The sequence below is a fragment of the Lasioglossum baleicum genome, chromosome 19 (assembly GCF_051020765.1).
Source record: "Lasioglossum baleicum chromosome 19, iyLasBale1, whole genome shotgun sequence".
NCBI lineage: Eukaryota > Metazoa > Arthropoda > Insecta > Hymenoptera > Halictidae > Lasioglossum > Lasioglossum baleicum.
Window position 1 is genome coordinate 2,501,993 of NC_134947.1, and position 26,534 is coordinate 2,528,526.

The 26,534-nt window shown below is 39.3% G+C and overlaps 1 protein-coding gene across 1 annotated transcript; it reads left to right on the plus strand.

Moving 5' to 3' along the window:
• The first annotated feature begins 6,105 nt into the window (after window positions 1-6,105).
• Window positions 6,106-26,459, plus strand: LOC143218429 (protein toll-like). The gene is given in 11 exon segments (XM_076443582.1): window positions 6,106-6,351; window positions 6,921-7,328; window positions 7,330-7,413; window positions 7,415-7,627; window positions 7,629-7,930; window positions 8,134-8,442; window positions 8,658-8,862; window positions 10,164-10,563; window positions 11,350-11,507; window positions 23,986-24,012; window positions 25,512-26,459. Coding segments are annotated over 11 exon segments (3,237 nt in total). The 5' UTR covers window positions 6,106-6,168.
• Window positions 26,460-26,534: the final 75 nt, after the last annotated feature.

A 26,534-nucleotide genomic window follows, 5' to 3' on the forward strand; every position in this document is an offset into this window, starting at 1 on the left:
ATTTGTTAAATCAACATTTCATCAGAAAATCATTTTGCGTCCGGCGATTTCTATGGACGGTATTAACCTGTGCTGCACTGCACACTCGGAGTGTACGACACCCCAACAACAATAAAGAATATTCAGAAATCTTATGGACCCGAAATAACAAACAATTCAAACCTAACAGCTGTTTGTGGTTACTGGAGTGTTTCGCATCTCATGTCTGCCGCACAGTGGGCAATTTGGACGAAATCTGTGCCAAAATCAAAGAACTTTCTATTAGAAATGAGATATAGAGCGATGAAATTTCTTTTCAAATAAAATCTGAAACTTTGCAAAATATAGCAAAAATAAGGAGGAAGTTCTTTCATTTTGACACAGATTTCGTCCAAATTGCTCACTGTGTACCGTATGAAATTTTTAGATGGTGTGTTTGCTCGTATACGGACATAAAGCGAAAATTCGCAAACCCAATTTTTCTCGTAAGATTCTGGTTATTTGCTACTTACAATCCGAAGATATCCCACCGCCTTAAAGGAAAGCTATCGGTAGTTTACCGAAACGAACCGTGAAGCCGTAGAGACATTTTTTGTGCCACGCACAGCGGGGGGCCCGTCCAGGGGGTGCAAGCTGCCGTGTTAAAGAAGTGGCCAGTATTTCAGCGCCACCTCAGTAGTAGGGCCGAACTGGGCCGAACTAATGGCAGTATATATAGATATAAAGCGGTAGACGGTTGTAAAAAAAACTGTTTACCCCAACAGGATTCGAACCTCGGTCTACCGCTTGGTAGTCCAACTCTTTAGCTGATTGGCCCACCGACGATCTTATAAAAGCATTGAAAATTTTGGTATATGTATCGCAAAAACTGCAGCGACACCAACGCCACCTCAGTACTAGGGCCGAACTACATATACTGGACCACCTATTTCCATTGCAGCTTACACCCCCTGGGCCCGTCGCACAGTGGGCCAGATCGAATAAGTAGGAGGAAAAAAGTCCGAAATTGAAGGTAAAAAAATATAATTATTGGTGAATATTTTATGTACTATACATTCCCCTGAGACGTAAAGTGACCTCTGGTATTAGTATTATCAACAATGAAACAAATGACAAAGGCAAATGCCGCGTTGCGTTGTTTTACATTTCTCGAATGTTTGCTGCAAAACATTGAGTATTAGAACGTGTGTTGTGAATACCTACTAGCTATTATCAAAGACTTTTATATTCTTAATAACATGAATTCAGCAGTTGAAAGTAAGTACAGAACTACAGATTTATTTTAATTTGGTGATTCAGGTGATTGCTTATATTTCCGGAAATCTTGACAGTCATAATGTTCGTTTTTTGTAAGCTATTTCACATTTCATAAAGTGCACAGCCTAAGTTACCAAATGTTACTAATTGAAACTATTTTTAGTCGATAGTAACATTCTTATACTTTATATAAATTCAAAAGTTTTTTGCAGTAAGTTGCTTTTTTATGAGAAATAATTTTTTTGGTAGATCGTGAACCTGTTATAACTCGACGCGACATGGTACTTCATCTGCAAAAATTAGGACTATTACAATCCACTACAACAAAAAATCGGCAAATTCTTGTAACTTATTTACAAAATAAATTACAAAATCAAAATTTGTCAAAAGCTAGTCTTGAAAAATATGTATCAAATTTTACAATAGTTCTAAAACGCTACTGGATTAAATGCTACAGGAGATTCAAATTATTAGAAACTAAGTACACTAAATGGCTAGACGAAGAAGTTGTAATAGAAACAACCAAATCTGTCACGGTTCCTTCAGGAAGACCAAAAAAAAAATTTGAAGACCTATGTGCTAAATCACAACGTGCTAGAGTTGCATCGTTAGTAGATAATTTAACCGTAAGTCAACTTGCTGTAGCAACTCAAACAGCTTTGCATCGCCAAGGGCAAAGAGCAGCGGCTACAATTGTTGAACGCGTAGTGAAATCTCCAACAGAAGCAATTACGACACTAAAAAAGAAATTACAGTTTTCTGAAAATCCGAAGGAAGGATTTTCACCTAGTGAAGCCATTGCATTAATTTTAGATTTAAAATTATCAAAACAATCTTATACAACACTCCGATTAAAATGCAAAGAAAAAGGTTTCAATATATTTCCATCCTACAATAAGATAATAAACGCTAAGACAGAGAGCTATACACAGAAGGAGTCATGCACAATAACTGAGACTTCAGCTTGTATTAACTTACAGGCGATTGCCGATAAAACTGCTGAGAGGTTACTCCTTACAATAAGTAATGAACAAATTTTTCATTATCACGGCACAGATGCTACTTTTGAAGTCACACATAAATGGGGCTTTGATGGCAGTTCTGCTCAAAATAAGTATAAACATAGGTTTCAGAATTTTGAAGACTGTGAACATGAATCGCACCTTTTTATGTCTTCGTTTGTACCGATTCAAATTAAAAGTGTTCCAGTAGATTCAACCGCAGAATCTTTAATTTTATGGAAAAATCCTAGGCCTAGTTCCACTAGATATTGCCGTCCCCTTCGACTTATTTTTCATAAAGAAACTGATGACTTCGTCAAAAGCGAAATGGAAATAATCCAAAATCAAATTGACAATCTTCAACCTACTGTTGTCAAATTTTATAATATGAACGTAAAAATTTACCACATTTTCCTACTTACCATGATTGATGGAAAAATATGTAATATTTTAACAGATACGTCGTCGCAGGTTTGCTATTTGTGTGGTGCGAAGCCATCGGAAATGAATAATCTTAAATTAGTTAAAAAGACATCGATAAAACATGAAACACTAAGCTATGGCTTATCAACACTTCACGCGTGGATTAGGTGTTTTGAATGCCTTATTCACGTATCATATCGTTTGGAATTGAAAAAATGGCAAGTTAGGGGTGCAGAACGTAAAGCTCTATTCAAGGAAAGGAAAGATCGTATCATAAAAAGATTTAGAGACGAAACTGGATTGCTAATAGATCATACAAAGCAGGGTTTCGGATCTAGCAATGACGGGAATACTGCTCGAAGATTTTTCAGAAACCCGTCACTTTCTTCGCTAATTTCTGGTATTGACAAAACATTGATAGCGAAGTTCGCAACGATTTTGCAAGTTCTATCAACTGGGTTTAATATCCATATAGAAAACTTCAAAACATACACCTATGAGACAGCAGAACTTTTTGTAAAATTATATCCATGGTATTATATGCCAGCATCTGTCCATAAAATTTTGTTGCACGGGCATGACGTAATAAAACACTTCCTGTTGCCAATTGGTAACATGTCCGAGGAAGCACAAGAATCCCGTAATAAGGATGTTAGGTAATTCCGTGAACATAGTACAAGAAAAAGAAGCAGAAAAGCAACAAATGAAGATCTGTTGAACAGGCTAATACTTGCATCAGATCCTCTGATAGCTCTTATGCGAGTCCCAAGTTATAAGCGAGATTTGCCTTTGTCACAAGAAGCTATGAAATTAGTACTCATTCCAAAAGATCCACAACATGAAGATAATTATGAAGACACTATTCTTGATGAAGATTATACATGTATGCTGGATATGGATCCGATGTCTGATGATGCGGAGACTATGTAATTTATAATGTACGAAGTAATGTACGAGTATACCGGTAAGTTATGAGTTTTACAAATATAAATTTCAACATATTTTTAAAACTAATGATTATATCGATTTAATTTTTGTCACAATCGATTTAAAATAACAAAATACATAGACAGTAGAATTTCCATTGATATAAGTATAATTTTAGATTTTTTTCCTCCTATTTATTCGATCTGGCCCACTGTGCGTCGACCCGCTCGAAATTTATGACATTTTTCTGCTCGCATAACAAAGTATGCGGTAATCCGCTCGCAGAACCGAACTATAAACGCTCCCTATACAAGCTGATTTGCTTCGGAAAGGTAGGCTATACATATATACTGCTATAATGAAATAAATTTATTCGTGTATTGTTAAATAAACACAAATTAAGGTTTGAAAAATGTATATTAGCAACCTGCTAATTACAATCACTGCTATTGCTTTCGCTAGTATTCTATTCTACCTAAAGGTAAGCTATACTGCAATAACGAAATAAATTTATTCTTGTATATTGTTAAATAAACACAAATTATGTTTTAAAAAATGTATATTTGCGACCTGCTAATTACAATCATCGCTTTCGCTTCCTATAATTAAATTTTCAAATTCTTGCGGTATACTTCCTTTCTTGTACATATCGCTATTAAAATTCTGTATAAAATCGTCGCTTATAACATAATCGCTACATTTCATATGAGTATTCCTAAATTCTAATTTAACTCTACCGAGTGCAGCAACCATTTGAGGCTGCAGTCGATTGCGATCTGCCGTTTTCATTTCACTTATTAGGGAGAAAAATCGTTCAATTTCAGCGTTTGATTGTGATAACGATAAACATGCCAGTGCCAAACTTGAAATATTATTAAATAGTTTTTTACCGTTACTATCACACATGTCATTAATTTCGTACCAAAATTGAACGATTTTTAATCGCAGTAAACGCTCTCTCATATCATCCTTATAAAGAGTTACAAAACCTAGGGCGTGCCATTCATCGTTGCATACTGCTCTATCGAATTTCGATTGAAATGTATTTAAAATATCATCTACTTGGCCTGTATGTTTCCTATTGTCTAATGCAACTGAAGGATCTAAAAATATTCCAGAGCCTTTATAAAATTATTATTAAATGGCAATCTCTTTATAGCCCCTTTATATGCCGTCTGGTAAAATTTTTGGCAATTTTGAAGAAATGTCGTCATTTTTTCCTGTTCGTAAGTATCTTGTTTAATCTTGTCAAGAGTACTTTTCGCCTTTCCTCCAATGTACATTGCTAACCAACGTAATAAACAACGTAATGCACTGTATATTTTTAACGAAGACTTTTTTAATTGTACCACATCCGAAGAATCTGATAATCCTGATTCAGATTGCGATTGTGACATACTAGATTCCGTTTCACTGTCTGATGTACCAGTTACTTCTATTTCAAAAAATTTAGTTAATGCAGCCCATTGCTCTAATGTCCTATGTACACATTCGTATAATGCCAACCACCTGGTTCTGGATGGTTGAATCATTCTATGTCTAGCCAGCTGGATCTCTATCTGTATCTTTTCTAATTGTTCTTGCCTCTTTGGACTTCTTGAAAGATACGTATAGAGTTTGTATAGTAATTTTTCCAAATCTTGTGGAAGACACTTGCATGCGTCGGTTGCTGCACTCGGTAGAGTTAAATTAGAATTTAGGAATACTCATATGAAATGTAGCGATTATGTTATAAGCGACGATTTTATACAGAATTTTAATAGCGATATGTACAAGAAAGAAAGTATACCGCAAGAATTTGAAAATTTAATTATAGGAAGCGAAAGCGATGATTGTAATTAGCAGGTCGCAAATATACATTTTTTAAAACATAATTTGTGTTTATTTTACAATATACAAGAATAAATTTATTTCGTTATTGCAGTATAGCTTACCTTTAGGTAGAATAGAATACTAGCGAAAGCAATAGCAGTGGTTGTAATTAGCAGGTGTCGCAAATATACATTTTTCAAACCTCAATTTGTGTTTATTTAACAATACACGAATACATTTATTTCATTATAGCAGTATAGCCTACCTTTCCGAAGCAAATCAGCTTGTATAAGCGTACGGTGTTTTCTGCGCCACTCGGTAGCATGCTCCACGCGGCACGCGGCAGCGGCAGTGGTAAGAGTGGGGGAAGCGAAGGCAGGCTTAACGCAGCTTGTTGGCGAGGGACGGAAACGTAAGGGGCCGGGTACGGCGTACATCTGGCAACCCTGGTGGGAAGTCGAGTCGGCTGAGCGAGTGGAGGGGAAAAAACCCACGACCCATGATTCTGGCATCACTGCCGCCGGCACGCTACTGTTCGCATCTCTTTCTTTCCAATACGCTCTTCTTCGTTGCGTTCGAAACTTTTACCGTCGACGTGTACATGAGACACTCCCCCCCTCGAGTGAGCCCTATCATACAACGCACCGCTATTTCTGATTCACGTATTCCTCATTGACTCGCGCAAATGATCCCGACTGATCACTGAGCTTTCATTAATACGCGCGAATGTTTCTTTTTCACCGGGCGAGTTCGTGCTAGAGTTTTCAAAATGAGAGATCAATGGTGGATCATCGTGGCACTTATCGTCGTCACGTGCAACGGTGACGATGTTCGATGTCCTGAACAGTATTGCAGCTGCTATCCAAGTCACAACAGTGGTACCGAGATACGTTGCCCAACAGAAAGCGACTCGAACTTCGTCATAAACGTTGTATCCACCCGGTATATTCAGGTGAGTACGCGTGACTCATCGATACTCCCTGAAGAGTATCTGCGGAGTCACGGAAAACGAGAAGAAAAATTACAAGCCCATCGATAGAATCATCGAAAGATGATAAAGTCCCTGTATTCGTAGGGGATGTAGCGTAACGACGTCGGTCACTCTAACATTTTATTAACCTTTAGCACCGTAAAGAGTAGCGATTCTGAGGCGTCACTAGAAATTGCTGTACATACCATTATTTAAAATATTGTTTACATTATTAGATATATTGGTATCAATTAATTACTAAACGTTTAACTATTGTATGAAGTATTATATCAATTTACATATATATTTACAAAAAACAAAAACAAATGAAAATACCTATTTATTTCGTTGACCACCGGTTAAAATGACCGGTTCCAGATTTTTCATTTTACAATTATTGAAATAATAAAAATGATATGTATGTCTCATAGACTGCCTCGTGTTACCAGAACTTTCACTTTCCTTTACGTAACGTGCTAATTGCAAGTAACAGAAAGCGTGACCGCAGTCGGTACTACGATGAAAAGAAGATACATAAATTGTTATTTCAGATACAATGTAAAAGCTCTGCGGATTGGTCAGACTTCCGCGCCTCCAATTTGTTCCCTGCGCGGAGAGTAGAGTCCATCTTCTTCAAAATGTGCAAATTACCGAAGGACAGAAGCCTCGCGGATATCGCGCGGTAACTCGGCGCGGAGACGGTCAGCAGATTAATATTTCAATCGTACGGCAACGAGGGTGTGAATCTGACGAAAAAACACCTCAAGGGATTCCCAAAATTGGAACGATTGATTCTGTCGTCCAACAATGTCAACAAACTCGGCAACGATTTATTCGCGGACAAACCGGAGCTGACGTGGCTCGACCTGCGAGCAAACAATGTTCGCCTACGGTTGGACACCTTTCAGAACTCTAGTAATCTGACGGTGCTCGAGTTGGGCCAGAATCATATATGTAACTAGCATCGAACCGGATGTGTTCGACAAATTGACGAAATTGACTTTGCTCAATCTATGGCAGAATAGACTGACGAAGATCGAGCCGGGGGGCGTTCGACAAGTTGACTTCTCTGATGATGTCCTTGGATATCAATTCGAACGAATTGACCGCTTTGCCCGAGGAGGTCTTTTTCAATCTTACCAACCTGCAGGTTTTGAACTTGTCCGGGAACAACTTTACGTCGTTGCCGGCCAAGATCTTCCAACGCAACAGAAAATTAGACATCGTGACCATGTATGGAAACAAACGGAACATGACGAGAGACCCTCCCGGGGGGATTGTTCGCGAATCTAACTAAATTGACGGTGGTACAGCTCAGAAGCGACGGTTTAGTCACCCTCCCAGAAGATTTGTTTCGGGGTTCCAGCTCGATAAACACTATCGAGTTGGAAAGAAATTATCTCGCGTCTCTTCCGAAGGATATATTCAAAGGACTGCACAGTTTGTCGGTACTGAAACTCTATCTGAATGAATTAACATCGCTGCCCGATGGAATTTTCTCGGACACGCAGGCCTTGACTGAAATCGATGTATCGGAGAATCATTTCACTTCAATATCCAGGTAAATATTCATGAAATGAAATGCTTCATCCCTTCCTTTAGGCACTATTTACATTCCCGAACATAAAAGGAGACATCCATAAAGAATACGCATGTTTTTTTCATACTTTACACATATGCTAAGTTTCAGTGTAATCAGCAACTTTGAATCGACGTTTGTTAGTTGCAATTATTTAAATTAAACAATTGTTTAAATCGTTACAGTAACTTATTTCAAGACTTACTATCGCTGAGCATATTGGATATGTCGAAAAATCAGTTACAAACAATACATCATGCAAGCTTCAAATCATTGGAGAAACTAAAAATTGCAAGATTTTCTAACAATCTGCTCACGTTGAATAGTTCATTGTCTCTGTACCGTGACGAAAGGAACATATCACCGTTCCATCATTGCGCTTCCTTAGAAGAATTGTACCTTGCCAAGAATAATATTTCCGAGATATTTACTGATTGGACTGTCAGCAGCGTAAAATTTAAAAAATTGGATTTGAGATACAATAGGATACCTCATACCTTATTTCAGAAATAATAGTTAAAATATATAATGTTACCATCTTATTTGGCTACGCGTTACTTGAAATAATCACGTATCATTTCGTTAGAACAGAACATTATTTCAAATGATCACTTTTTATCGTATTTCAAATAAAACGTGCCCTACCCTGTGATACATAGTACATAATCGGATCTGTAACATACTAAAGCATCGAAATTTTATATGAAACATTTCAGGCCGAAGATCTGCAATTCACATCGAATGAAATTCAAGTGGACCTAAGGTACAACAATATAACTCACATCTACCTCAACACCGCGGAACGTTTAATGACGTTCCAAAAAGTCGAGCGTCCCGTAGTGATACTAGTGGAAGACAATCCAATAGCTTGCGACTGTGATTTGTTTTATTTTCTTCGTTATTTAGAGGGGAACATGTGTGGATTAGGTAGTGATGGGCACCATCGACTAAAAACTATCGACTAAATCGATAGTATTCAACTACTATTTTCAGTCGACTGATTTTTTAAACTATCGACTGAATTTAGTAGTGGTGGGGTTACTATTTTCAGTCGACTGTTTACACGTCGCCATCTTGAAATTTCAAATGTCAGTGTCAGACGATGAAACGACAAGGTTAGAAATACATAATTATGACAGGACGTGCAAATATGCAAGTAATGAAATATGTAATAGATATTTCAATACTTTAATTCATATTGGATGTTAAAATCTTATTGCTATTTATGCAATATAAACTATATATGTGATATAAATAAATTGTGTACATTTATATTTATAACGTAGTGTATGAATTTATTATTAAATAAAGACAAAATCATTCAATCACGAAATTTAATATCTCTGTACTGTCCCATACTGCCCTACTATTCATTTAACTAGCGAACATCGAGAATAAGAGTAAATACGAGAATAACCTGTAAACGACTGAAAACTATCGACTAAATTCAGTTACTGAATCAGTCGCTTAAACTATCGAGCTATTGGTTGAATTTTAACGGCGGATGTTTTGAATAAATTTTATAAGATTTACTATCAAATACATTCACTCGTTAGCGATATCGAATTATTAAAAATTATAAAAAAATTATTTTTATTATTATTAATTATTTAATTATTGTCTGGTATATTTACCCCAATTTACTCTTACTGTGCCTATAATACTAAGTGAGCACTGCAGTACAATGCTGTAAGAGTGAGTGAGAAATGAGATCTATACGTAGGCATAGACTATAGCCCGCAATCTAGACGTATAACCACTAAAACGAAATTTCAGTCGACTAAAAACTATCGACTAAATATTCGATAGTATGTAGTAACTAAATAGTAATTAGTCGATAGTTGAATTTAGTCGATAATGCCCATCACTAGGATTAGGTTTTAGGCGCGATGCGGATTGGACATAATATGGATGAGAGTCGTGATGTGTGAAAACCTTTCTATATATTATAATGTTTATGTTTGACTACGGAGCGAGGAAGAATCGAGAGAACGGTGACTGTATTGCGAGAAGTGAGAGAGTGTAGACGTACGAGTATAAACAGTGAGTCCAAGAGAGTGAGAGAGAGACAGAGAGTGATCCGTGCGAGAACACGTGCAAGAGCGAGAATCTTGTCTTATAATCATTGCATACATTCATTCATTATCATATTATTTAAATATACTATTAATTCTTTGTCAATTCACAAGTGAACTTATTGAGATCCACCCACAACATGCACCCCTATGTTCAAAACTATTTTCATATCATACCAGGAAACTTAATATGCCAAAGTCCAGAATGGTCAATGAACATATCTGTGAGCCATCTGAAATCCACATCCTTGAAATGCGTAGTGACGAGCCCGTGTCCAACAGGTTGCACATGTTGGGCGAAACCATTCGACAAAGCTTGCTTGATCGATTGTTCCTACAGGAACTTGACGAGTATTCTACGCAATATTCAATGTGTACACGAGTATCAACTTGAATTAAATTTAGAGGGTAACAAGTTAACTCAACTAGTACCCCTAACTGATCTTGGCTTAAGCAATGTATCGATATCAAAGCTGCTTTTGTCAGGTACGAATATCTCAAACGTACCCTTGGATGTATTGCCATCTGACGTTGAGGTGAGTGATACACGTGTTTCCCCTTTTTATATTATTATTAGGGGTGGGCGGGTACCCGGAAATTTGGAATCATTATTGGATTGAATAGTAATTACTTCATTACACAAAAGGAGAAAGAGTTGAAAAATTGTGTTTCCTTCGTAAAAATTAAAAATAAAATAGTCTTTATACAATGCGATGCACTGTTCTCTTTTCTTGATATATGTAGATTTTTTAAATTTCTGAGATCGAGGAACTACCTGACCCGCGCCATATAATTTTTGGGTACCCCCCCCCCCCCCCCGAATTATTATACATAGGAGCAAATCTAACTTGTCAAGTTACACATCTTTTACACATCTTTAATTACATTACAATCTCGATTTTCACATAAAGATTGTCGAATTAATTTGAATACAACATTCAATCTAAAAATACAAATCTATTCGGTGATATGATAAACAATCAATATGTAATACTATAATACTGCTAATACTCCAGATGATCAATTATACTGCCAAAACTGAATTAATCATTTAAATCTAGATGCGTATCAGCAGTATTACAGTATTATTGATTGTTTATCGTATCACATCGAATATATGTAGATTTGTATTTGAAGCTTGAACGTTGTATTCAAATTAATTGGACGTTCTTTATCCTGCCAAAACTGCCGCGTCAGCGATACTGATATTACCGGCAATATTGACGGTCAAATATCAAAGTACAGTGACTCCCGTTAATATTCGGATGCTCTTACAAAAAAAAAAAAAAAAAAAACGGTATCTTATAATATACACAAACATTTCAGGTTCTCTAGAACTGCACAACAACAACATTAGCAAGCTGGATTTGGACGTTCTAGAATTCATGAATAATTCTACCAAGTTGAGGAAAATTACGCTTCACGAGAATCCGTGGACATGCGACTGCGATACCAGAGATGTTTTGAACTTCATGCAAACGGAAGTCCCTAGAATTTCGGAGTCTTCGCTGATCACGTGTGTCAGATACTGCATGCCTTTGCTAACTTATACCTGCTCTAGCAGTCTTCCTTACAATAAGGGCCACATGTACGACAGTAGTTTTCCCAACGCAGGGTTGTCCCCGATCATAAATCTCAACCATCCTCTCCAGTTCTTTCTCTCTCTTTCCGTCCTCCTATTACATACAACCGTATTCCTTGAGCCGTCCTTGACGTAGACGAAAACCAGACGTCCTGACCAGCGACCATCCTTTACTTGAACTCTCTACTTTCACTTTTCCTCTCCTACAACTCCCCTACAATCCCCCTACTCCAAAGACATCCTTCTTCCCTTTTTTTCCAGCATCATTACTGCAGAAGTTATCTGAGCTTGAAACCGTCGACATCGTAAAGAGTAAAATAAAGACCAGTAACATTCTTCCAAACCTGTTCTTATTCATTTCGGGATCACGACACAAAATTGGCGCAGTCGGTAGGACCCGTCATTGGTGAAAGAATAATCAGACTTTATCAAAAGTGTTCTCCACCTACGGATTTTTATCGTGACGGGAAACAATAGTGTTAACCGGAAGATTCTACGGATCCAGTCCCCTCAGAGAAGGAAGTCAACCGCTGGCACGCACAGGAACTTCACGCACTTCACTGGTAGACGACAGGTACATACATCTTTGGATTTTGTTGCTTGGTAATCGCCTTTTGTACTCAGATTACGATGGCTTCTCCATCTCCAGTTATTTCCTCAAATTCCACAAATTCCTCCGAGTACCCAATATCATTTCTATGTAAACTAATTCCAAAAGAATTCTCTGGTAACCGTTACGAACTCGGACAATTTATAGCCAATTGCAATAATGCAGATGAACTCGCTTCGGAGAGACAAAAAACGCCTTTGTTATATTTCATCCTTTCACAAATTTCTGAAAATGCTAAAGAACAACTTACTCTTCAAAGTTTTCGTAATTGGACAGAATTAAAGGAACGGCTTAAACTATTATTTCAAGATAAAAAACACTATTGTCAAATAATGGAAGAACTAAGTAATAGTAAACAGTATCATTCTGAAAGTATTACCGCTTTTTATCAAAGGTTATTAACTTTATCCTCGAGAGCTCTTCGCGCAATACAACAATATTCGGATGATCCTCTACAAATTCCAGGAAAAAAGAAATCCGTGGAAGAAACGACCTTAAATCGATTTGTTTACCACAGTTGTCCGCAAATTTCTCAAATGCTGAGATGGAAAGATTTTGACAATTTAAATTCCGCGTATTCCGCAGCCGTCGCAGAAGAACGAGCTTTAGATATGCATAGATATGTTAAGCGAAGATCTTGCACCATTTGCGGTAGAACAAATCACGAGTCGTCACAATGTAGATCAAGATTTGCCGGTCCCGATCGTAGTAGATTATTAATAACGTTCAAGTTTCTAATTCAAATCAAACCCCTCATCGAAATCAACAGCAGTACAGATCTCCGAACGAATTCCGTCAATCTCAAACGCAAAATCGAAATCAAAGCCATATTCAACCAAACACGACTCAACATGCAAATCAGTCAAGGTTTTGTAATTATTGTAAGAAACAGGGTCATGTAATTACGGAGTGTTCGTCATATTACGGTGTCTTCGTCATATTCGAAAAATGAAAATCAAACCTCCACGCTCTTAGTAGATACAGGTGCAAACATATCGTTAATCAAAGCATGCAAATTAAATCCTAATACGTATTTTAATTCTAAAGATAAATTGGTATTACAAGGTCTTAGCGTGAATACTCCAGTCGAAACTGTAGGCAGTTGTTTGATTCCTGTAAAAGTAGGTGATTCCACTGTCGATATAAAATTCTATATCCTAAATCAAGCAACAAACGTCCCTTTCGACGGCTTATTAGGTAAGGATTTTCTACAGAAAGAATCTGCAACTATCGATTATCAATCACGCACTCTATCTTTTAGATCATCGACCATACCGATCTACTTAAATCCTCACAAATCTGAAATTCGAGAAATAAATTTAATTAACCTTAAGGCGCGAACAGAAACTCTTATCGAAATCGAAGTACAAAATCCCGAAATCCAAGAAGGTATCGTTCCGGAATTAGAGTTACAAAAAAGAGTGTATTTGTCAAAAGCAATCACTAAAGTAAATCAAAATAATAGAGCTTATGCTACGATTTTGAATACGCGCATAATAGATTTACAAATAAAACCAATTTCGGTGTATTTAGAACAACTTCCATCTAGCTCCACAATCCTTGTAGCAAATAATTCAACCAACCCTCCATTAAAACGACAACAACTATTAGAAGAAAACATACGGTTGGAACATCTAAATTTAGAAGAACAAAGATCAGTCTTAAATATTTGTAAAGAATATCACGATATATTTCATTTTTCTGACGACATTTTATCCGCAACAAATACTATCGAACATGAAATTAATTTAACAAATCCTACACCCATTTTCACGAAGTCTTATAGATATCCGGAAGTTCACAAACTCGAGGTGAATAAACAAATTGATAAAATGTTAAAACAAGGGATAATACAACCCTCTATTTCTCCGTGGTCATCCCCTTTATGGGTTGTACCGAAAAAATTAGATTCCTCCGATGAACGAAAATGGAGAGTCGTAATTGATTATAGACGATTAAATGACGTTACAATCGGCGACGCCTATCCCTTACCCAATATCGAGGATATTTTAGATCAGCTAGGACACTCGAAATATTTTACAACTCTAGATCTGGCGTCTGGGTTTCATCAGATTCCGATGCGAAATTCTGACAAACAGAAAACAGCCTTCACTACCACCTTAGGACATTATGAGTTCACAAGAATGCCCTTTGGTTTAAAAAATGCTCCTGCAACCTTCCAAAGGTTAATGAATTCAATCCTAACGGGTTTGCAAGGTCTTCAATGTTTTGTCTATCTTGACGATATCGTCATTTACGCCTCATCAATTGAAGAACATTCAATAAAATTAAAATCTATTTTCGATCGTTTAAGACAAAATAATTTAAAACTACAGCCAGAAAAATGCGAATTTATGCGACACGAAGTAGCATATCTAGGCCATATTATATCAGACAAGGGCGTACAACCAAATCCTGACAAAATTAATGCTATTGCTAAATTTCCTACACCTAAAAACCAAAAAGATATCAAGGTTTTCTTAGGACTTGTCGGTTACTATCGAAAATTTATAAACGATTTTGCCAGAATAGCTAAACCATTAACAATTTTATTAAAAAAGGATATGATTTTCGAATGGACTTCTGAACAAACAAAATCTTTCGACGAATTTCGAAGAGTATTAACGACACAACCGATTCTTCAATATCCTAATTTTAACCAAGAATTTCTCCTCACTACGGATGCCTCTAATTATGCCATCGGTTCCGTTCTAAGTCAAGGTCCTATCGGAAAAGATTTACCCATCGCATATGCTTCTCGCACTTTAAATAAAAGCGAACAAAACTATAGCACGACAGAGAAGGAATTACTTTCTATTGTCTGGAGTGTTAAACATTTTAGGCCCTACCTGTACGGCCGACGGTTCTGTATCGTAACAGACCATAAACCTCTTACCTGGCTATTCAATTGCAAAGACCCGGGAGGTCGATTACTACGCTGGCGACTAAAACTAGAAGATTATGATTATAAAATTATATATAAACCAGGTAGACTCAATTCGAACGCGGACGCATTATCCCGCCCTCCATTAATACACATGATTCAAAATAATCATTCTTTTGACAGTTTTATACAGTTTCATTATAAAAATCTCGACATTCCAAAAATCAAATCTATTCCCTGTGACAAGTTCAATTATTTTCCAAATGTCTTATTTTATTCGAAAGATTTAGATGAGAGTAATTTATTTTCAGCAGCGTTACGTAACAAATACGACATGTCCAAAATCAAAGAACCCGATGATTTATACTCGACTATAAAACTCATCAAAGACTCTCAAATTACATATGTCTGCATTTGCAAGCCATTCCATTTCGATAAATTAGAATATAAAGAAATATTTTACACACTACAAAATTTGAATAATCATTTACAAGAAAACAATTATTCTGGAAATCTCTATATTCACGACGTTACAATTAATAATAAAAATATAAAAAGAAACATGTTCGGCGAAATTATATATTATATTTTTAAAGATACAAACGTTACACCTATCATCTTAGATACCGAACGCGTCACTCCCAAATCAAAAGACGAAATTATACAAATCTTACAAGAAAATCACGATTCCAAATTGGCTGGTCATTCAGGTTTCCTTAGAACATATAGGAGAATCAAAGAATTTTATAAATGGGACTCAATGAAGAAAGACATAAAAAATTATATAAAGAAATGCCCCTCTTGCCAAACAAATAAAACTAACTTCCGACCTTCTAAAGCTCCAATGGAAATCACGTCTACGTCCAGTAAACCTTTCGAAAGACTTGCAATCGATATTGTTGGACCTTTACCACAAACCTTAAATAATAACCGTTTCATACTGACTATGCAAGATGATTTAACCAAATTCTCATACGCTACTCCTATACCAAATCATGAAGCTGAGACCGTCGCCAGGGAATTGTCTAAATTTATAACTTTATTCGGAATTCCTAGATCTATACTCAGTGACCAAGGAACTGATTTTATGTCACGTTTAATGAAAGATCTGACTAAATTATTTAATACCAAACACATAGTATCTTCCCCTTATCACCCGCAGACTAATGGTGCACTAGAAAGATCACACTTAACTTTAAAAGATTATTTAAAACACTATATTAATAACAAACAAACAGATTGGGACGAATACATAAGTTTTGCAATGCTAGCATATAACACACATGTACACAAATCAACCGGATTTACTCCGTATGAAACACTCTTCGGAAGTAAACCATATCTACCGAGTAATATAACTCACGAGGCTACACTAAATTATTCTTATGACGATTATGTAGTTAATTTGAAACAAAAATTAAATCATACACAAAAGGTAGCAAGAGATAATTTAATACAGTCCAAAACAAAATCAAAAACCTATTACGATAATAAAATTATTTTACACAAATACAACGTCGATGATTTAGTATACATTTTAAATAAACAGAGTACTCCTGGACTAAACAAAAAACTTACACCGAATTATAATGGTCCTTACAAAATAACAAAGGTTAACTCTAATAACACAGTTCAAATTTTAAAGAATAGGAAACTAATTACGTACCATACTAATTTGCTGAAACCTTTTGTTTCAGGCACTGAAGATGAATAGAAATCTTCATTCTCAAATCATCCTACTGAGGAGTGATGGTTGTTGGAATCAGTAGGTACCACTAAATATTCACTCAACTCTCATTTATTGAAGCACAAGTACAGTGCGGAAAAGAACGCTAGAGAGATGTTGTCTCGTCGAAGACTCCGTAGTAAGTGTGCCGTCACCCTTAGAAAACTCCCCTGGAAAAAGATCAAAAAAATGAAGGAGAGGAGGAAACAGAATAGTGGGAGGAAAGTAAGGAGAGGAAGGTATGGCAAGACCCATGAGGAGAGAAGGATCAGGTAAGGACATGCGGAAAGAAGCAATCGCAGAGGGTGCTAGAAAAACGGAAAGAGCGGAAAAAGGCAATGAGGAAAGGATGTCATATAAACGGGAGAGGTTTGCCAGGGCCTGACCATAAACCTTGAACCGGCCCTAGCGAGACCTGGGAAAGACACAGGCGAGGATTAGGCCTGCGTGGATCTGGTCGCCAGATGTGTAACAGGACTGACCAGGCCCACGCGGAACGAAGAACAATAGGAAGGGAAATCAGGAGTTTTCTAAGGCGACAGCGGCGCGGCGTAGGGCAGCGCCAAGGCCGCCACAGTACCCCCCTGCCAGTAATTGACAATTACGATAAACAAACAGAACATAGAAGAGGGAAGCAAAAGAAAACTTAAAATCAAGTAATATTATCCAATATCAGGATATTACAATCGGTGAGAGAGAGATCGCACTAAAATAACGCAAACTGAAACGGAATCCACTAAAATGAGATATAACGCGCACTACAAGATATCATAGCTTATGCTATACGTGCGATACTCGCGCGATAATGCTATAATATATTGTAGGATGTCGAAGAAAACAAAGATAAGAAATGAATAATATATATACATCCTATGGCTAAAACGCGTATAAACTAACGACGGCCTGCTTGGTAACGCTCAGGAAAATGTACACGCCTACCAGAACGGGTAACCCGCTGTTCCGCATCCGGTGGATCTACCGGGCCTGGAATAGTGTCTTCCGCAAGAATATAGGCGGGTTTTAATCGATCGATGGTCACGGTAACTTCTCTACCCTTAATGAGAATTCCGAAAGTTTTTGGGTCTCGACGAACCACCATATACGGACCTTCATACGACTGTTGCAAAATTGGTTTTGACGCATCGGTTCTAACAAAAACGTGTGATGTGGTATTTAAATCTTTGAAAACGAATGTACGGTTTACCGCGTGGTGGGAACCACTCTTCGGACCTATTTTTGAAAAATGGGAACGAAGATTGTTTGCAAAATCGGAAATGTCTTCTCTGCCTTCTGTTACGCTCGCCGACAAAAATTCGCCCGGTAGCCGTAAGGACTCGCCATACACTAAATCGGCCGACGTAGCCTTCAAATCGTCCTTCCATGCAGCTCGTATTCCCAACAAAACCGACGGAAGAACCTCCGTCCACCGATTCGTTTGGTGGCAACGGATCGCGGCTTTGAGTTGCCTGTGGAGCCTTTCTACCATTCCGTTGGCCGAAGGGTGGTATGCTGTAGTGTGTAAATGCTTCGCACCGATTAATTCGTTCAACGCAGAAAATATTTTAGACTCGAACTGTCTTCCCTGGTCCGTGGTAATCCGTAACGGGACACCGAAACGGGCTACCCAACCGTCATAAAATGTTCGAGCTACGGTTGAAGCCTCCTGATTCACCATAGGGAACGCTTCAGGCCAACGGGTGAATCTATCTACGCAGGTAAGGCAATACCTAAAACCTTCGGAAACCGGCAAAATTACAATGTCTATATGTATATGTTCAAACCTCGCCGTAGGCGGAAGGAAAGATCCTAACGGTGAAATTACGTGACGCGAAATTTTTGATTTTTGGCATTGCACACAACACTGTGCCCATAAACGAACATCCTTTTTAATTGACGGCCAAACATAACGCTGTGTCATGAGCTTGACCGTCGCCTTAATTCCTGGATGGGACAAACCGTGAATGGTGTTAAATGCAATGCGTCTAAACGGAACCGTGAGGAAGGGTCTTGCTACGTTCGTTGAGACGTCGCAAAACACCTCTCTATTCGAGTCGGGTAGCAGGATTTTACGCAATTTTAAATTAGATCCTTCACACAGGAATCCCTGTATTTCCGTATCTTCGGCTTGTGAGTCCGCTAAAGATTCGTAATCTAGGGGGGGCTGTACCGCTTCTATTCTAGACAACGCATCGGCAACGACATTATCTTTCCCGGAAACATGTTGGATATCGGTAGAAAACTGCGAAATGAAATCTAAATGTCTGAACTGTCTTGGCGAACATTTGTCTAATTTTTGTCTAAATGCGAAAGTGATCGGTTTGTGGTCTGTAAAAATGGTAAAGGTTCTACCCTCGATCATGTGACGGAAATGTCTAATAGCTAGGTAAATTGCAAGTAATTCGCGATCGTAAGCACCATATTTCCGTTCCGCAGACCCTAATTTCTTTGAAAAGAACGCCAAGGGTTGCCAATCGCTGCCGATACGCTGCTGTAAATCTATCGTAAAATCGGAGGCGTCGCAGGTAAGCGCCAACGGAGCATTGAGCTTAGGATGCGACAGCAGGGTTGCTTCAGCCAGGCTCTGCTTGCAGGTATCGAAAGCCTGCCGCGCTTCTTCCGTCCACGCAATGGGCGCCTTACCCTTTATATTACCTGCGAGCAAGTCATTTAAAGGGGCTTGAGCCTGGGCGGCCTTGGGGATGAAACGGCGATAGAAATTAATCATTCCCAAAAATTGTCGCAGATCTTTCGCGGTCTTCGGTAGAGGAAACGATTTAATGGCCTCCACCTTGTCGGGCAGAGGTTGCGTACCGTTTTCGGACACTTGGTAACCTAAAAATTTTACCGACTCTTGTCCGAAATTACATTTTGCAGGATTTATAATAATACCGAATTCTTTCAATCGCGCGAATAGTAACTTCAAATGCTGCACATGCTCCTCATGCGATGCCGACGCGACTAAAATGTCGTCTATATAAGCATAACAAAAATCGAACTCGCGAAGCACCTCGTCAATGAATCGCTGAAAAGTCTGCGCCGCGTTGCGTAACCCGAACGACATAAACGGAAATTCGAAAAGCCCGAACGGCGTTGTAATTGCCGTTTTCTCGATGTCTTCGGGAGCGACGGGGATTTGATTATATGCGCGAACCAAGTCTATTGTGGAGAATACCCTCTTACCCCGTAGGTTTTGCGCAAAATCCTCAATATGGCGCACCGGATAACGATCGGGAATTGATCTCGCGTTTAATGCCCTGTAGTCGCCGCAGGGCCTCCATTCGTCTACGCCTTTCTTCGGGACCATGTGCAGAGGCGACGACCAACAGCTTTTGGACGGACGAGCGATTCCCATCTTCATCATCGCCTCGAACTCCTTCCTTGCTGCTTCGAGCCTGTCCGGGGCAAGCCTACGCGGCCTGCTGGAGACGGGTGGTCCTGGGATGGTCTTCAGGTGATGCACGGTTGCGTGCTTGACGGTTGCGGTCGGTATCCCTCCCGGTCGAGTGATCTCCGGGGTCTCGGCGAGTAGTTGGTGAAAAACGGATGCACCAACCACCGTCTTAATGGAGGGTGTCTCCGTGACTACCGCTCGGCCTCGCGCAGATACAGAGGTTATCGGATCTACCAATCGACGGTTGCGGATGTCCACCATCAAATTGAAGTGGGCCAAAAAATCCACTCCAATGATGGGTTTCGTCACGTCCGCTACCACGAACGTCCATGTGAAATTTCGTCGTAGACCGAGATTAAGGGTGAGCGTCACCGTGCCGTACGTAGAAATCGTTGTCCCATTCGCCGCGGTTAGCTCGTAAGTAGACTTCTCCCGCGGTCCGCGCAACCCATGGCGCGGAAAGACGCAGAGGTCGGCTCCTGTGTCGACCAGGTATTGCGTCTTCGACCTGATGTCCGTGACAAAAAGACGGCGTGACGCTGAGTGGGGGTCGTTGGCCGTCATCAACGATTGCCCTGGTCGTTTCCCTGGGCCGACGCCCAATTACAGGGTCGTATACATTGATGTGCGTCTCGTCCATAACGCCGATGGTACCAGCACATGCCCTCGTAATTGCCGTCCGCATCGCGCTCTACCGATCGCGAGGCTGAACGCCTCCTGTGCCGCCCGCCATAACTTGGGCGTCGCGACCACCCTCGACGCGGTCGACGCTCCTCGGTTGCAAACTCCTGTCGGATCGCGGAAATCTCCTGTCGCAGGGAGACGGAAAGCTGGGCCATCTTCAGGCCTAGTAGGGCCTCCAAATTCTGTTCCATCGTTGAGGGACCGGCGATCGGCGTGGAAGATGCGCTGGGGGCCGCGGCCTCGGTGATGTGTGCCCGCGGTGCCAGTGTTTCCGCTACGGCGTCCGCTAGCTCAGCCACCTTGTCCAACTCGGTGTCCCGCTGCGTAGCGAGGATCCCTTGCATGCCGGCAGGTAAACGGCTCGCCCAAAGTGTCCGCAAAACGTTGTCGTCAATCGATGTGCCGGCCAACTCCCGGAGGTGCCGTAGGAATTGTGACGGTTTCCTGTCTCCGATTTCTTCGTGCTCCAGCAAGCGCCGCGTCTTCTGCTGTTGCGAAGAGCTTAACCGTCGTATGAACTCGACTTTCAGCTTCTGGTACGGTTGTGTGGCAGGCGGATTCACAATTATATCTCGTACTTCCTTGGCATATCGGGGACTTAACGCCCCCATGACGTATCCGAATTTGGTTTTTTCTGCGGTTATTCCGGCCGCGTCGAAACTGCTTTCGACCATGGAGAACCACATCTCCGGGTCATCCGGGCAGAATTCCGGTATCCGAACCGCGACACGATCCAACGCTAAACCCGCGGGCGCGCCCGACACATTTGCTCTTCCGGACGTGTCAGTCATCTTTGAAATTAATGTCAATGTCAACTGTTCGGAGTCTTACACTATATCTACGCCCGCACTTCGCTATATGTGGTTGCGGCTGTAATGTTCACACGTCCGGACACACAAACAACGGTTCCTCGAGAAAAGAAAAAAGAAGAGAAAAAAAAAAATAACAACTGCACAATTCGCGACAACTAGGGTACGAAACGCGTTACTTTTCGCGCACCGAATCACATCGGGGTCACCAATGAGGAGTGATGGTTGTTGGAATCAGTAGGTACCACTAAATATTCACTCAACTCTCATTTATTGAAGCACAAGTACAGTGCGGAAAAGAACGCTAGAGAGATGTTGTCTCGTCGAAGACTCCGTAGTAAGTGTGCCGTCACCCTTAGAAAACTCCCCTGGAAAAAGATCAAAAAAATGAAGGAGAGGAGGAAACGGAATAGTGGGAGGAAAGTAAGGAGAGGAAGGTATGGCAAGACCCATGAGGAGAGAAGGATCAGGTAAGGACATGCGGAAAGAAGCAATCGCAGAGGGTGCTAGAAAAACGGAAAGAGCGGAAAAAGGCAATGAGGAAAGGATGTCATATAAACGGGAGAGGTTTGCCAGGGCCTGACCATAAACCTTGAACCGGCCCTAGCGAGACCTGGGAAAGACACAGGCGAGGATTAGGCCTGCGTGGATCTGGTCGCCAGATGTGTAACAGGACTGACCAGGCCCACGCGGAACGAAGAACAATAGGAAGGGAAATCAGGAGTTTTCTAAGGCGACAGCGGCGCGGCGTAGGGCAGCGCCAAGGCCGCCACACTACCACTACTGATATTCCTTTTACTAACCCCTAGTCATCCTCTCAGAACTGAACGTTACTACGAAATATTCGAGATAAATAACAATGTAGGATTATATTACAACCACCTAGGCAGCATAAAACTTTCAAACTCGCAATATACTTTATTGACCCATATCAATCTTACAATCGTGGAACAACGATACCATCAACTCCTTAGATTTTATGTGAAATCGTTAGACATGTGTAAAAACAAACCTACACAAACATTATATAATAATAATGCAAATTTTTGTCACCAATCTCTTCAGAATATACAATCGCGTATCTCAGCAATTGAGGATAAAATTGAAACTTTAAAGTACATGATAAACAACGAATCGATTAAAGGGAAAAGGATAAAAAGAGGATTATTTGACAGCACAACTTACATTTTACATTGGCTATTCGGCACTCCTAATGCCGAAGATGTCGAATTTTATAAAAAAAAACAATGGATTCAACTATTCTTGAAAATAGAAATGTCCAATTATATTATTAATGAAACAACAAATCTCAATTATTAGCAATACTATACAAAATTTTAATTCATCTATTCAGAATCTCCGCGCTGATGAGGATAAACTTAATGAAAACATCAAATTATTCAATAACTTTTCTAACTTGACCACTAATTATCTCAACGATATTTTTACGCGACACCTTATTTTCGAACAAATATTTTCGTTATCACAAATATCTTCAGAACTAGATGACTATTATAATACAATTATCTATTCTATTACATTGGGAATTCATAATATATTACACCCACAGATAATTACCCCTCAAAATCTGCTTCACGAATTGAATAGCATTATTCTCCAGAACGGATTGAAATGGCCTATCGCATTAACATATTCTAACATATACAAGTACGAAAAACTGCATCAGTTAAATATTGTCTGTATCAATAATATATTAATATTCAATATTAAAATTCCATTAGTCGAAGAGATGCAATATGAGCTCTATGAAATGTTACCATTCCCTGTTCCTCTTAACCCTCCAAACACCTACTCATATATTCAACCAAGTTCTCCTTACATCTTACTGAGTAATAATAAGGTGTATTACGCATTGCTTCAAAGTCTACAAGCATGTTTAACAGTCGACACCAGGGAACGTATTTGTTCCATCAAACACGTGACTCGAACATCTGGACAACCAACATACGAGTCAACTCTACTCACTTCCATCGTCAAGAGAGTACCATCATCATGTCAGATTTATACAACCGAACCTGATTTCGAGATGTGGCATTACATCCAAAATAACGAATGGATCTTTACTGCCATGCATCCTTTACAACTATCTCTGTCATGCTCTCCGACACATATTGAAGACATTGAACTAATATCCGCTGGAATTATTCGACTTCAACCCCAATGTAAGGGTTATACGAAAACAATAGTCTTGGAACCATCACAAGGAATTACTACAAATCGTAGTCACAATGCAACGACATACAACATCGCCGAAGATGATTGCTGTCCCAAACAACGCAAAAATTCCACGATTAAGCCAATACGTTTAACTCCGATCAAAATTACAAATACGAGAACGGAAGAATTTAAATATACAAATCATAAACTTACACAACTAGATACTCTCTTACAAGAACAACTCGACAAGCCGATAACCGTTCATCATAACCAATACACTGTTCTATTATGTGTCACAATAACCATTGTCGGATTGATACTTATAATCAATCTCCTACGATGCCTTGGATTGTTGCGGCCTACAATGAGGTACCTGTGTTTCGCTAAGGAGCCAAAGTTAACACGGGACTCCTGCTGTTTCAAAGTAATCAACACCAACATCAACGCCGGACCTGTGACGAGGACGCAACTCTCACAAATTCTGGAAGAAGAATCCAGATCCAAGTCAGAAGAGAGGGAATTCGACCCTCATTTGACACGTAATTTTGATGGCTACCGCCAAGACGATCTTCCGATCCGACCGACCTTACCACATGGACTAAGAAGATCATCATCCCGTGCCCCTTCCGTAAATATGGATTAACCCAATCGCGACATAACACATTTCGACTCGTATCTACATTTTAATATCAATATCATTGCGTCATTTTTTTTTGTATTATTCTAGCGATATCTTTTTTCATATTCTTGCGTTATTTTTTTTTTTTTGCTACTCTCACATTATCTTTTCTATTATTCTTACGTTATCATTTTCTTATTCTTGCGATATTATTATTATACTTGTGTTATTTCTTCATTATTTCCGCAATATCTTTTCTATGTTTCTTGCGATATTATTATTATTCTTGCGATATTATTATTATTCTTGTGTTATTTTCTCATTATTTCCGCAATATCTTTTCTATGTTTCTTGCGATATTATTATTATTCTTGCGATATCTTTATTATTTTTGCGATATCTTTATCTTATTCTTGCGCTATATTTTTTTTATTTTTTATTTTTTATTCCCACATTATCTTTTCTATTATTCTTGTGCGATTTTTTATTATTCTTGCGTTATATTATCCGTATCAATTCTAAAATCTTTTCTGTACCATTTATACCCCAACGATAGAGTCTAATTAATTCACGTTTTAAGATCCGTAAACGGAGGGAGGTGTCAGATACTGCATGCCTTTGCTAACTTATACCTGCTCTAGCAGTCTTCCTTACAATAAGGGCCACATGTACGACAGTAGTTTTCCCAACGCAGGGTTGTCCCCGATCATAAATCTCAACCATCCTCTTCAGTTCTTTCTCTCTCTTTCCGTCCTCCTATTACATACAACCGTATTCCTTGAGCCGTCCTTGACGTAGACGAAAACCAGACGTCCTGACCAGCGACCATCCCTTACTTGAACTCTCTACTTTCACTTTTCCTCTCCTACAAAGACATCCTTCTTCCCTTTTTTCCAGCATCCTTACTGCAGAAGTTATCTGAGCTTGAAACCGTCGACATCGTAAAGAGTAAAATAAAGACCAGTAACATTCTTCCAAACCTGTTCTTATTCATTTCGGGATCACGACACGTGTAAGAATAAAAAGATTCCAATGGTAAAAATGACGGCGACCGATTTCTGTCCCGCTGAAACGGCTATGATCGTAGGAATCAGTTTATCCGTAGCAGTGATTGGATTGTTGAACGGTATGTTGGCAGCCTTGTACTACCGGTACCAAGAAGAGATTAAATTATGGCTGTACGCGCATCAACTCTGCCTATGGTTCGTAACCGAAGACGAATTGGACAGGGACAAGTTATACGACGCTTTTATAAGTTATTCCCATAAAGACGAAGAGTTTGTTATAAACGAGTTAGTGTCCAAGTTGGAAAGCGGTCCCAGACCGTTCAAACTGTGCATACATTTCAGAGACTGGTTAGCAGGAGAGTGGATACCGAATCAAATAGCTCGGTCTGTTGATGATTCGAGGAGAACGATGGTCGTATTGTTGCCAAACTTCTTGGGAAGCGTATGGGGACGAATGGAATTTAGGGCCGCCCACAGACAGGCTCTCAGCGAAGGTCGAGCAAGAGTCATTATAGTCCTGTACGGATTGGTCCTGATCGGTGCCATTGATAAGTTAGACTCGGAACTGAAAGCCTATTTGAGCATGAACACCTACGTAAAGTGGGGTGATCCTTGGTTCTGGGATAAACTGCGATACGCTCTACCACACCCGCCAGAGTTGACCAGAAGGGCGATCAGGAACAAAATTTGCGAGAAACATCAACCCACTATACAAATTAACGGTGACAAAAAGGAACTCATTTACCCAAACAACGAACCGGCAACACCACCTGCGGTCAGCACTCCTCCAGTCGATACCATTAAAGTCTTCAAATGCGACAACATCAACGAACTTGACAAAGATACCGTTGAAAAGCTAAATATATCAAATAGCAATGGAATCCTTCCGTCTGAACAATTGATACTGAATAATTCAACTAATAAGGTACAATGTACCACTGTGTAGAGTGTAGAGTGTAGAGTATAAGAGACACATATGTATATACATATCGTATAAGGACTGATGCAAACTATTGAGATC